The sequence below is a fragment of the Ambystoma mexicanum genome, chromosome 13, assembly GCF_040938575.1.
Source record: "Ambystoma mexicanum isolate Mex_15411 chromosome 13, UKY_AmexF1_1, whole genome shotgun sequence".
Taxonomy (NCBI): Eukaryota; Metazoa; Chordata; class Amphibia; order Caudata; family Ambystomatidae; genus Ambystoma; species Ambystoma mexicanum.
The window spans coordinates 575,805,883-575,819,424 of NC_090938.1; the positions used below are offsets into that span (position 1 = coordinate 575,805,883).

Here is a 13,542-nt window from a genome sequence, read left to right on the forward strand (position 1 = left end):
TATAGTTCACAAAACCATCTGGAACTAAGTACCCTGCTGGGATGTATATCCTGTGCCTAGTTGTTAGTCTTGTATATTCATTCAAATCTCTGTGTATGTTTGTTCATGCCGAACTACCACTTAGTTGTGAGCACCATTACGTGTATTGACTGTTTGATACAAGATGTCACCATTGTGCTTATTCCTATCTAAATCCATCTATAATGGAAATGGGTATCATGGAATTTCTATAATTCCTAATTCACTGTATGGTTATATACATTGATGCCATTCCTCTTGATTGTTCAGTACATAGAGAAAGCTCTGCGTATGACGGAGCCACCAGTTTCCTCTTTGTGAAAGCCTTATGGCTGTGTTGTATCCATCATTGCCCCAAACTTGGATCAATCGCCCACCATTTGAGTTCATCGAAACTATGATTTTCTTCTAAAGTGGGCAACTAACAGGGAAGTTAGACTCTTGGTACGGATTCTAGATTTGTGCTCTGTTATTTTCAGCTTAATAGCTCTGGAGATCTTCCCTATGTATGTCTTATTGCATGGGCAAATAACGGCATATATTACATTATTACTATTGCACGTTGTGTGATGTTTCAAAGTCCATGATTTTTTCATTAATTACAATGGAAGTGCATGCTGTAATGGAGCTGCAATGGCTGCATCCACCTGTTTGCTCAGGAAAGCCATTCCTTCCTATTTTTCCCTTTTTTTAAAAAGCATACACAAGAAATTGTAAGGTCCGATTGTTCAGCTGTAATATTCCAGTGTTTAGAAATCGCTTTCCTGATCTCATTATGATGTGTGTCATGTCATTGCGCATACCAAGCACGAATTCTTAGTGTCTGCATTTTTCACTAAGACTATCACTAGCCTGATTCCTTGCTCTTTTTTTGGACTGTGAGTAATCTAGAGGGATATCCTCTTTTTGATAAACTTGTTTGTATCTTATTTGACTGGATTGTAAATTCTTCTAGAATAATGCGGTTGCGTCTAGCCCTAAGGAACTGGCCGTATGGAATATTGTTTTGTAGGGCCTGGGAATGGAACCGTCATATCTTAAAATGTTGTTAGTCCGATTCCTTGAAAAGCAAATCTATAATTAGATATCCTCCTTCCTCTTTAATCACTACATCTAGAAAAGCTATACATTTACTGTCAGAAAGCATGGTAAAATGTAAATGGCAAATCAGGGAATTAGTCCACTCTAGAAAAGGTTTATAGTCTCCTTTTTAGTGTCCCAAATAATGATGATGTCATCTATGTAGCGTTTGTAAAATTTCAAAGCGGATCTTTATGGATTGTTGTCCCCCAGAATACGTAACTGTTCGAATTTCCACATATGTAGGGGAGCGTGATTTGGGGCAAATGCTGCTCCCATCGCAGTTCCCTTAATTTGCGTATCATATGTGGTTTTAAGCTGAAAGAAGTTTTTATTTCAAGCCATTTCCAGCAGCTCTATCAAGAATTCCCTTGGAACTATGACTTGTCCTTCCCGCTCATCCAAAAAATCCTTAATTATTAAAGATTCTCTTTGTGGGATATTCGGATAAAGGGACTCTTGTCTATTGTAATTAAGACATCAGTATTAGAGTCAAAAGGAAGTCCCTCTTTTTTGGTTAATCAGGCCCGTAGTGTCTGCCAAGTAGGTTACGGATTGTGAGGCCAATGGTTTCAAAAAGAAATCCAAGAATTGGTTCAAGAATGGAACCACATGAAGACACTTTAGTTCTGCGGGGATTTGGGGTATTCTTGTGGACTTTAGGCAGTATATAGAATTTAGCAAATCGTTTTTTTACGTCTTTGGCGCTGTATAAATATGCTTTGCATTTTTTTGTACAATAAAGTAATGTTGCATTTTTGCACACTTAACAGAACTTTTTATGAATGATGGGCTGTTTATTGACATTTTAAACACTTTTACAAGTATAGAATAGAGAATACTTTTTCAAATGAATGACTATTTAATAGCCCTCTGTCCCCATGCCAAATTAGCCACATTGTCAGAGTAAAAATAAGATGCCATACGATTCTTCACTAAAGGCAAGGAGATAAACTCAATGTCCCAAGAGTGTAAAGATCTTAAGGTGGTGGATCAGAGAGAATGTTAAACACCCTTAGTCTATTCAATCGTATTGGACTGTGCTTCATGGTGTTGACCTCCCATAAGTAGCTGTAAGATCAATTGGCACTAGCTGGTCAGTGATGTTGTCCTTCTGTTTGATCGAAGGGAGAGAAAACGTCAATCTAGAAGAGCTGGTGCTTGGAATACACATCTATTGGTCCTGCGATGTATCCGAAATCATGGCCACTGGAACCCTTGGCACAGTAGACAAAGAGTCTGCTTTTGCCAACGGGACACCGGAGGTCAGGATAAAAAATGCCTCGGAGGCAATTTAGAAGTGGCAGTATTGGATGTAGAATCAGAAGGCCAAAATGAAGCGATTGTAGACTGATGACCTCTAATAAGTGCTTCAATCGATTTCAAAGGTGCCTCAGCAGAAGGCCCATAATATTAGCAGAATTGGACAATGGCAGGGAGTTCCTATCGCATGATTCTTAAGTATGGAAATGTACACCTGTTTGACCATGCGATAGGACTGGTGGAGCTATTTGCTACCAGAGACACTGGAGGAATGAACTTGGTTTTCTTTGTTTTCTCCGGTTTCACACGCCCCTGTTGTGTTTGAAGTGTGTAGGAATTGCCAGGTGAAGAAGCCGATGAATCAGTAGATTGAGCACTTAGGTCAATGATGGTGTCGGCAGTAAATAATTGGGCCACATTTTTTTAAAATGTTAAGTTTGGTGGATAGTTACAATTTAATTCCTCTTTTTGCCTGAGCAATAGTGTCTACAGGGAAATAGTCTCACAGTGCTTTTCCATGAGGGTGTAGTTATTGGTGGTTATTTATAGACTACAAGCTGAATGCTGGGGTCCATCTTTTTAGTGGGAACCAAATGTTGTACAATTGACATTGCACTGGGCTCCCTCATGTCCAGGCACAGTGGTGATTTGAGGTCTCCAGTCGGGATAATAGCTTATTGGATTGGATACCCATTAATTCAGCCAGGAGGATAAGTGAGTTGCGTGGCCTGACTGCAACATAGGGCCTTATTCATGAAGTGTTTTATAATGGCATACTCCCATAGGTAAACGTTCCATGAATCGGGCCCAAAGTCTTTCACTTTTCCTCATAGAGGGTAATGTAGCCGTCTGTTATTTCTGTCCAGAGTGTCGAAGAGTTTTCTTAATCAGGCTATTCATCCTTTGACTGCCTCTAGAATGTGTATGTATTCTCAATTTTGTAGAAATGCATTCTATTCCCAATAAAGGGTTCATTTATCTAAGCTTGTCACATAACTGGAGAAAGATTTCATACTCCCGTTGTCAAAAAAAACACTTAACCACTATAATGGTAGAATAAAGCATTTCACAGTATTTAAGACAAGTTCTGGTTTCTTATAATTCAGGGATTTTAAAAAGAGTGTCTATTTCCAGGTTGTTTCTCACATAAATGTTTTTCAGAAAGTCAGCAGGTGTAGGTTGTCCAAGACCTCCTTTCACTGGGTAGATTGCAGCCAAAGCTTCTCTTTTCAGAAAACTGCACTTCGTTAAACGATGCAAGACAGCAACTTGAACAATCTCCCCTTCATGAGCTTGTGACACTAAGAATGCTCAAGTCTAACATTAATCAGAGATTTGGTTTAGATAAATTTGCCTCATCGTATATGATTCTGTGTTATCTGACAAATCCAGGGAATTCATTCCCTCTCCCCAAGGGGAAGCCACCCCCTTTGGGACTAGGGAGGTGAGCCCACTATGCAATAAACTCCTTTGGGGACAGGGACAAAGCAGGATCCCATAGGGGGTGAGGCCCCCCTTTGGGGACAGCGAATGCTCAAATAGAAATTATCTTCTCCCTCCCCTCATGTCAAAACCCCTCCATGATGGTTGCCTGTATGGGAGTTGAGCAGGTACAGGGGCCATTTATGGTGGGTGCCTTGGTTTCTGGCTTCAATTGATCTCCACCCTCGCTCCCATTCCAGGTAGGCATTCAAAGAAGATGGATCAGCATGCAATGATGCGGGAATCCACCAGAGAGCAGTAAGTACCGGCTTGCGCAGACATGCAACAGAAGAGGCAGAATCTAGAGGGAATTGACGACCATGCAGTTGGCGAGGTGAGCAAAGCCCCAGATCAGCTGCTGAGCGCTGCCGCTCCGGCAAAGCCGAGGCTCACGAAGAACTGGCAACCACCAGAGAACCAGAAGGAACTGTCCAACAGAGAATGTATGTCTAAATGGGAAGGAGGTACTGTGGAGCAACCGGTTGCGAGTACCTGAGCAAAAGGGGGAGGGGCTAGAGAAGTTATTCATCCAGAAGAAACCATTAACAACCTGTGTTTTTGTTGTGCAAATCACCCCCTACCCGTTGGGATGAATACGTCCTAGGACAAGGGATGAAGTGGACATAATACAGGACAGTGTTAGTGTTGGGATCAAGGGACTAAGCTGAGGGACATTTCCTTGGTTTGGAACTTTTTGCCTGAAGCCATAACATTGGAAGAAAATTATAATCGCACTTTTTTGAGTGGGGGTCAGAAAACCATCCACAGCTCAAGTTAACCCAATGTGAACGTAACCCTGTCCTAGCTTTAGCTTAGATCCTCTTTTGTCATTTTTTTGTATAGAAGTAGGATAGTTGGTAGGTTAGTTTAGGTTTGGACACAGGATTGTTTTTGTTTTGGCTGACGTCCCGACAAGCACCTGTCTGTATTAGAGTAAGGGACTAGTCATATGGGTAGGGCCTAAGGAGGTTTCTTTTTCATTTGAATAAAGATTTGTGTAAAACATGTCTTCTCGTCCGTCTCCTATGTCTGACTTAACCCAGTTACTTCTACCTAGTCTAGCATTTGCTCATGTATCTGAGGAGAGGCTTGCCGAAAAGAGTTCCTTAACTGTACAAAGCTGTCCTGCAAGGATATCCTGCTTAGAGTCAAATCCTTCCCAAACTTTAGAGGCATTGTTTACATAAATATGCTGTAAAGGGAACTGAAATGACTTTCTTGCTGCCTATCATTCTGGGTGTGCACACGGCCAATTACCTTCCCTAAAAGCAGATGGCAGCAGCCTCTTTTGTGAAGGCTTAGTAATCAAAATTGTCAATTTTTTGAGGGTTTTAGTTTATTGAAAAGTGTTTAACTATTTTTAAAACTACTAAAATAAAAATGTTTTCAGCCAGGAGCAGGTATTCTTAGCCTAAGAATCTGTAGTGAATACCTTTTGTTGGATAGCTGTTGTTAGAGGGAAGTAATTTGTTTTAATGCTTAGAGACTGAGATGGTATTTCAGTCTGGTATTCATTGATTCAATGACCTGAATCCCTATAACTAGAGTATGCCTACCAGCTATCCATCCCACTGTTCAGATGCAGATTTTCTCCAATTCTACATCGACTGTCCCGTTTACCACCTCTTCCAAAACCATACTACCCCCTTACCCCTTCACACTAGAAAAACTTGAGCTGAGTTATTGGAGGAAAAGGCTTTCATAAGGTCTGAAAAGACGTTTTTTCACTGCATTTTGTTGAAAATCACCAATGCAAGCTTGGTCGGTATCACAGTTTTGGGCGTCCATCATTCCGGAAAGCAACCTTTCCACTACAACAGCTTGTTGCAAGTATCCTCATTTTCGCTAAACTACCCAGTCTCTAGTGTCCTCTTTCTTTCAACAAATTGGCTAATAACCTGCCCAGAACTGTGCCGGGCTCAACGTTTTTACCCTTACTCTGTAGATTAGACCATTGAAATCCACACCGTCATTTCTTCTCCTCACACCTCCTCCTTCTAATTACTTCCAACAAGCCTACAGCCGCTTCAGATTCAGGACCTTTCACCTTCGTGCACCACCACATTTCGGCTCCTTCCTGCTCGAACTAATGACAGCCGTACCTCTGCCGATAAGACTACTTAAGAGCGAGGTCTAAGTCCTAGAAAATTACACCTCTAACGTCTTTTTCCTACCCCTGATGCCCACTTGGTTGTCGTTCCCTCTTGGACTACCTATTGGGTCACAACCACAGCGCTGGAGTGCATTGTACTTTAATGGCATAACACATTGTTACCTAATGTTAGCGTAATATCTAAAAGCAATCCCACTTGCATGTCTTTTAATTACTTTGGACACCATCATCCCTCTTCATTCTGAGGCATCTTTCACATTTTGTCTAAACACAAAAAGTAATTGAATATGAAAAGCAAAGTGCTGCAAATTAAAACAAAGTTACGACATTAACATGTACGTTTACATTAAAATGAGTACGCTTTAAGGCGAAGTCTATTGGAGGCAGGAATCTTTTCAGTCGAATTGCAGTCTAACTTATGGAGAGCTTTGGCATTGTGTTCTTCCGATGTGGAGTGTACTGTCACAGATAAGTGATGTTGGAAGGGAGCTGCTGCCCAACTGCAGGCTGTGTCAGACACTAAAGGAACCTGATTCTTCTTCTGGATTGCAACACTGTATATTAGGACTGGTGGAGGGAAAGGTTCAGCCACTACCCTGTTGAGAGCCTTTGCATGTTTCAGCTGACCTCATGTTATACACGGTTATGTAATTCTGTTGAAAGCCTGCCAGGATTTGCTTTGAGGCACGTGATACTCTTGGCCGATTGTTTACCTATGTTCATTTTCTCGTCCTACTCAATTTGCTGCTTTGTAAATGGCATGCACTCCTATCCTAAAGGGAAAGTTCTGTCCAAACGAGTATTTTGTCCCCTACTCGCTCGACTGTTTGAAGTGGACGTTAGTCAAAAATCTTCACATGCCAGTCTATGTACGCTTTCAATGAATGAGTCACTGGACCCTGGGCAGTGCTGCAAATGTGTCCCCTTAAGTAGACAGGAGGGTTGTCTGAGGGATTGAGGATGGTGGATTGCAGCAGGAGTCCTGTGGAAAACATGTGCTATACATTGCCTATCTGGGAACTCGAACCTCTAGTGTGTGGGAAAGCTGATGGATAAGTAGTGCAGCTCCAGGATTTCTCATATATTTGGTGGGACATGCCTTATGATACCAAATGATTATCGTTTACATACGTTTGATTACCAATTGTGCCTTCTGTAGTCTGCTTTGGGTGCTGAGACCTTGAGCTTTCTTTTTCTGTGAATTATGTTACCTGTTTTAAAACAACTTTTCCTTCTCTCTGTAGACACAATTTCCCGATGCTTCCAGATAACTTTCTTCAAGGCTATAATTGCTGCTGTTCTTCTCTTGCCAGAAGTCTCCTACATTCGGAACACCTCTGCTGTCGAGACCAGAATTTGAAAGCTTGTTCATGGGTCTGGAGAAGGGGACTATGCACTTTTTCTTGATGGTTTTCTGCATGAGAGTGTACAAATGGGAACCACTCTCTTGCCGCCAGACCCTTTGTTTTCGGCCTCGCGTAGGAAAGAGACAGATGTGCTTCTCTGGAGACTGAGCTGCTAAATGAGGCAAGGACGTCCTCATGAGTTATACAGCCAACTCTTACCAACAGCTAGTTGGTCCAACTGTGCACTTACCAGGCATGGCACAGGAGGACAGCCATCAGAGCCATGTGCCATCAACGTTTTACCATGGTGCCAACCAGCAAATTGACTTGTCTACCAAAACATGTAAACGGGAGTCTGGGAGCCCCTTTCCTGTGCTAGATGACACTAAACTGATCCAACCACCTCTGCCAGAGGGCCAAACATTCTTCCAGGGAAGTAAACCACAGAATGAGGTGCAAGCATTGAAAGGAGAAAGGGAGAATTCTTCAGATTGGGTTGGTGATGAAGAAAGCTATAAAAGGGAGCAGATAATAGTAGAGGTAAATCTTAATAATCAGACGTTAAATGTCTCTAAAGGAGAGACTGCGGTTTCCTCTCAGTCAAAGGACTCTTCTGCCATTAAGACCAGCAGTGAAGAAGAGGAGGAGCAGGAGGAGGAGGAGGACGACGATGACGATGATGACTTTGAAGAGGATGAGGAAGAGGATGACTCTGAAGACCTGACTGAGGGCATCAGTGAAGAAGAGGAAAATGAAAGTAGCCAACAAAATGCGCCAGATCCTAGTGTGTCGGCAAGTAGGACACAGGGTGCCACACCAGCAAATTCTGACACTTCCCCCACCTCTAGTGCCACACGGGAGCAAAGGAAAAATTCAGAGCACACCAAAAGGAAGAAGAAGGCTCTTAAAGAGCCGAAAGCCATGGTGCAAAAAACAAAAACTGAAGAGAAGGAGACACTTGCCTGTGAGAAGTGCCCACGGGTATTCAACACCCGCTGGTACCTAGAGAAGCATATGAACGTGACGCATAGGCGCATGCAAATCTGTGACAAATGTGGCAAAAAATTTGTTTTGGAGAGCGAGCTGTCCCTTCATCTCCAAACAGACTGTGAAAAGAATATTCAGGTACGTTGTCTCCTGCCATGCAATTTGCAGATTTGTTGTGTATATGGATGACTGGTTGGGTTTACAGTCTCTGGGTTAAAGCTTTGGTGTGTGCCTCACCTATTCTTTCTCTGGTGTCTGTTTTGAAAGGAAGTGAGAGATCTTGTTTTCTCCGCGGTCATTTATCCCCTTCTTCCCCCCATAAAGATAAATCATGTGCCTAATTCAAGGAGGTCAAGTGGTTGCCACTTAAGTCATGTTGGCTCCTTTCTTTCCATTAACTTTTGCAGATGACATTGTCCTGTATTCATTTTCTTTTTTACCAGTCTGCTTGTTTTCTAGTCTGACTAAAGTCGTGCTCAGTCAATTTTGAGGAAATAAATGACAACCCCATGATGACTTACTGACAACTTCTCTGATACCCATTGAAATGAAATCTGGTTAGGGAAAAGTAATGAAAAGGCAGAAATTGAAGCTGAGCTAGAAGTGGAGGCAGGGGAAACTAACAGAGTAGAAGTGACTGAATGGGGGTGGGGGCACAGCAATTCAGTAAAGGTTTGTCACTGTCCATTTTGGCCAATTCATCAATAGGGGCATTAGTCATTATGCCATTCAAGTGCCTAATGTAGAAATAATTGATAAGAACCTGTGTTTATGGTTTTACTTTTGGGTGGTAGGACCTATGTAATGCACACACAAAAAAGGACCTCCGGAAAGCAGCTAGTTTTCAAAACCTATTGTACATCTTGGTGCTTACCAGCCATTTGTTGGTTTGGTGTTTTAACAGTTTTTGCCATTTTATGAGATGCCTTCCTAGGGTTTTGTGGGCTTTTTGTGGTTCCTCGATATCATTTGAAACTAAAAAAGCTATGCGGATTTAGCTGTGATAGCACCACATAGCATTTTATGTGTTGCTTAGACTTGTATAGCTTTCCTGTAGGCTTTTCCCCCCGTTTGTTTTAATGACCGCTCACTGATGTTGCTTTTTCGCCATGTAATGGGGAGAAAAAGCCATGTCCTCTACATTAACAATATATTCATTTGTGTGTCATTTTAAATCTGTTTAACAAGGTATTTACTCGCCGTTTAAAAACCTAGCTTAAATGAATGTCCACACCCTTCCACTTTTAGCTTGATGAATCATCAGCACATCCACTCTTCACCTCATAGTAATGCCATTTATTAGTGTTTTCTGTGGCGCAGCCTCACTTGTATTTTGGTGATCTTATCACTGCGTCCCACCCTCGTTTTACCACGGCCATCTTGTGTTGGTGAACAGTGACACATGTGCGTGCTAACATCGTCTGCTCTGGCGGCACAAACCAGAGAAAAACCCCTCTTGTACGGGTCGCTGTCGGAGAAGAAAATACGATTCATGTATAAAGGCGATCGCGTGGCGCCATGGGAAGACTCTACCGTAAATCATGTCGATATTGCCTCACTCCGTTCATCTCAGAATGTATAATTTTTTTTTACTCCATGTGATTTCTAAAATGAAGAAAGCAGCTAAGACACAGTAATTTACGAATTTGTATCAACATGTCATTGTAAAAATACACCATATTAAAAATCCGTTCATACGATCATTGGCATATTGTACCATCCATCCACGATGCTGAGAATAGGAAGTCTAATTGAAAAAGTTCAAGTTGTGTTCGCGGCAATCTCTGAGTCACGGTTTTACATTCCAGAGGTCGGGTCCTCGTGGTACCCTTTGTGGCGTTTCGAAGACGCATCAAAATTAGGTTATTCGCTAAACACAGATATAAGAATCCATTTCATTTTTTTTAGTGCAGCAGTAACTTCGTGTAGAGCAAATGGATGTTCGTGGGTCCATAGTCCTCAATAACCTCAGTTGGCCGTAGGAAGGAATGTCACCGAATGGTTCCTCAGCTGGTAGAGTAAGACTGGCACACGCACGTCTGCAGACAGTATCTGTTGAAGACAACATCACAGCGGTTACAGCCACAGACTTGCTGTGCCCCTTTAACAAATCAAACACGGCACTTGTGACTATTTAGTATCTGCCCACGTTGCCCTGTGTAATTCGTGACGCCTTGAGCGAGTGCTTTTCCGCAGCGTATTAAGTGCTTTTGAGCTGGGACTGTGCCGGGCTTCCCTGAAAGCCCCAGTGGTGATTTCTTCAAAAGATAATGTTATGCCAAGTTATCCATCTCTGTGTGGCTAAAATGAAGTATGCTTGGGTATTGTACACCGGTTCACATTTATTGGGGATGACCGTGTTGCAGTTTTTGCCTCCCACAACAACCACTACATGCAGCCATGGATTACGAGTGCTGGGAAAGGGGGAGGTGTTGGGGGTTGTTTTCTCTGGACCAAACCTAGAGTGATTGATTTAAGCCATCAGCAGGCAAAGCGGGATCATTTGCTGCAGCGCAGTGGGCGACCATTAACACGCGAATAATGAAATCCCCACATTACAGCACAGAGGACCTTGATTTGTCTGCTGCAGGCCACACTTTATCTGGTTTTCGGTTTAAGAAAATAGTTTTACTTGTTATGTTGAAAGAGTGTTATCAGGGCAAACCGTGCAGATTGTCTTTTGCTTTACAAAAAACAGATTTTCTTTACCTTCACCACAGTTTTTAATTGATACTGTTAATACAATTCTGTATAGAAGGTATTTACTCTAAAAATTCTATGTTTTTTATGTACGAAATATTAGCTTGATAACACGTTTTTTCAACTCAACTGAAACATAACTCGATAAGCTACAGTCGACTAAGTTGCAAAGTAAAAAAAATGTCGAACTGAAAACCACCATTTGATGTATGTAATTTGCCCTAATCCCTTGTTAGAGCTCCCCTCTGTCTCGTACAACTAAAAACATTGGGTTGCCCATTGCTTTTTGGAGCTAGTAGGCCAATCCTTACCAAGTTTTTTTTAAAAAAAATGAAACTACAAGTCCCAGCATGCAATGTAAAGTACCAGGACTGGCTTGCTGTGCCACGCATGAGAAAGGGCTAGTTGACAGCAAGTGATGCAGTGCCTAATCAACTTTCTATCACACATTTCACAACCTATCCTTATTTTTTAAAAAGCCTTGTTTCCACTTCATGAATTCCTCTGCCTTACATTTTCTATACATGCACAATGGTTATCGAGCCAATTGTATTCTCAAACGTTTCCAGACTCTATAGTAGCTTTTGTATTTGGTTTGCTGAACACATGATAAATACTAAGCACCCATCCCCCTTTCACCTCTTTCTCTCAGCCACAAATAAAGACCAGATTACACATTGCACCTTTTTAGTTTGGGCTTTTAGGTGGTGCGCCACCTATACGCCAAAACTATTGCATTAGAGTACTGATGGGGAGAAATGACATTTGAGGAGGGGACACAGCTTGTAGGTGCTGTGTGGTTATTTGCCCACCCATTGACTGCCTATGGCCATGCTAATCCCTATGGCCATTTCCAACCCGTTCCTGCCCCCACCCGCCAGCCAAAACACTACCTCATGGGAACTCTTTGAGGGCTTTAATCAAGCCTTAGCATCAAACGTTGCACTCAGAGCCTGCCACTGTTTTCTCAAAGCAGTGTTATGAGAGATACTGACTTAATTGGAGTGGTAAATGTGCTGCTGGTATAATAAAAATCTCTTTACCAGGTCTGCCTTCAGCCACTCGATTTATAAGCACTCTGCATGTCCTTAACTGAAGTGCTGATAAAAACAAGCCTGGCAATGCCAACTGTTTTGGCTTGTGTATAGGTATGCATAGTGCCTGGCAAGTGCCTTTTCCATGCCTACGCAAAAGCTAAAACTGTTGCTATTGCAAATACTAGTTTATTAGGTGCACTGGTCCACCATTCAAATCAATAGAGCGTCAAACCAAATCTTAATAGTAATTTTAAAATGGCACACACACTTTTATACAAGCAGAATACAGACTATGATGTGGATACATTTTTAAGTGATCTTGCCATAAGTGATGAAAGGGACATTAGTTTATGGTGTGCAGCATATCTACGGTCCCCGTTATTCTACAAGAAGTATTTTATAGGGTGATGTTTTTCTGGTTGGCTTACCCGGGAAATCTGTTCACTTATGGGTGGGAATTATGACTTGAGCGTGGTAATTGAAACAGGTTGTGGCCCATGTCATTGGATGAGCTGCACATGATCTTTCACCTGTGCTCTGATGTGAAGATAGAATATCTGCTTAGTCAGCTATTTAAGCAAGGGACCATATTGGTCTCCCACCTCCCTGTTCCTGCAAGCTGAAATTTGACAGTCTTGCTTCAGTACTTATAGGTTTGGTAGACAGGACTTGGTAACCACACATCACACAATAAGCAATTCTGATACATTTTTTAACTTGTTCAGAGGGTTGACTTTAGGACAATTGTACCTCTTTTATATTCTCCTGTAACTAATGAGCTTCAGTACAGTAATAACCAAATAATTGTCGATTTGAGTCTTAAATATCCCATCTGATTATTATAACTGTTTTTTAAGTTTTAAATGCACAGGGATTGTGGAAGTAATTCATCATGTTAAGAAGACGATTTGAAATTGTACAATAAGCAAACTGTTGCTTGTTTAAATGAGCAGAAATACTTGCAGCCTCTGACATTTATAGTTCTCCGCTACCCAAACCCCCTGCCACCCGACCACCCCCACCCTCTTCCTTCCTCACCCCCACCGGTCAAAGTCAAATGTCCTACGCCAAAAGAAAGGACACGCACTGTGCTTAATAAATGCAGTAAAAAAGTGAGTGTACAAATGTTTTTAGAGCAAACTGAACAGTACTGTACAGTGAGATAAGACGATTTTTGTTTTCCAAATTGAGGTTTGTTTTAATTTCAAAGAGCAAATAAATAACATTAACATACTTACAGGGAAGATAATAGTTTAAGACAGAGCAATCTCTTCCAAAGCTCCAATCCATTCCCTTTTCCCACCCCCAACCCCTGTCCCCAGACACTGATGTACCATCGCCCACGTGTATCAAACACAGGACCTACTTTGAGCCAGATTCATCTTAGTCCTCTGCTTTAGCCGTATGCTTCCTCTTCCCCCTCCCTTCTCCTCTTCCAATCCTGAATCGACTCCGTTCATGTATTTTGTGGTGAACGGGAGCCACTCCTGCTTTACCTCCATGCCACTCTCGTTTA

At 41.9% G+C, this 13,542-nt stretch overlaps 1 protein-coding gene across 4 annotated transcripts in view; it reads left to right on the top strand.

Annotated features, from left to right (window-relative positions):
• The window catches only part of ZNF652 (zinc finger protein 652), a 497,165-nt gene that overhangs the window by 139,853 nt on the left and 343,770 nt on the right, over window positions 1-13,542 (top strand). For 2 of the 4 annotated variants that reach the window (XM_069634390.1, XM_069634391.1), the window contains one exon: window positions 7,201-8,427. In XM_069634390.1, the coding sequence (XP_069490491.1) occupies window positions 7,498-8,427 (930 nt within the window). In that variant the 5' untranslated portion in view covers window positions 7,201-7,497. Of the gene's footprint in view, window positions 1-7,200; window positions 8,428-13,542 lie in introns of those variants that run through there. The other 2 variants (XM_069634392.1, XM_069634389.1) reach the window with 2 other exon arrangements.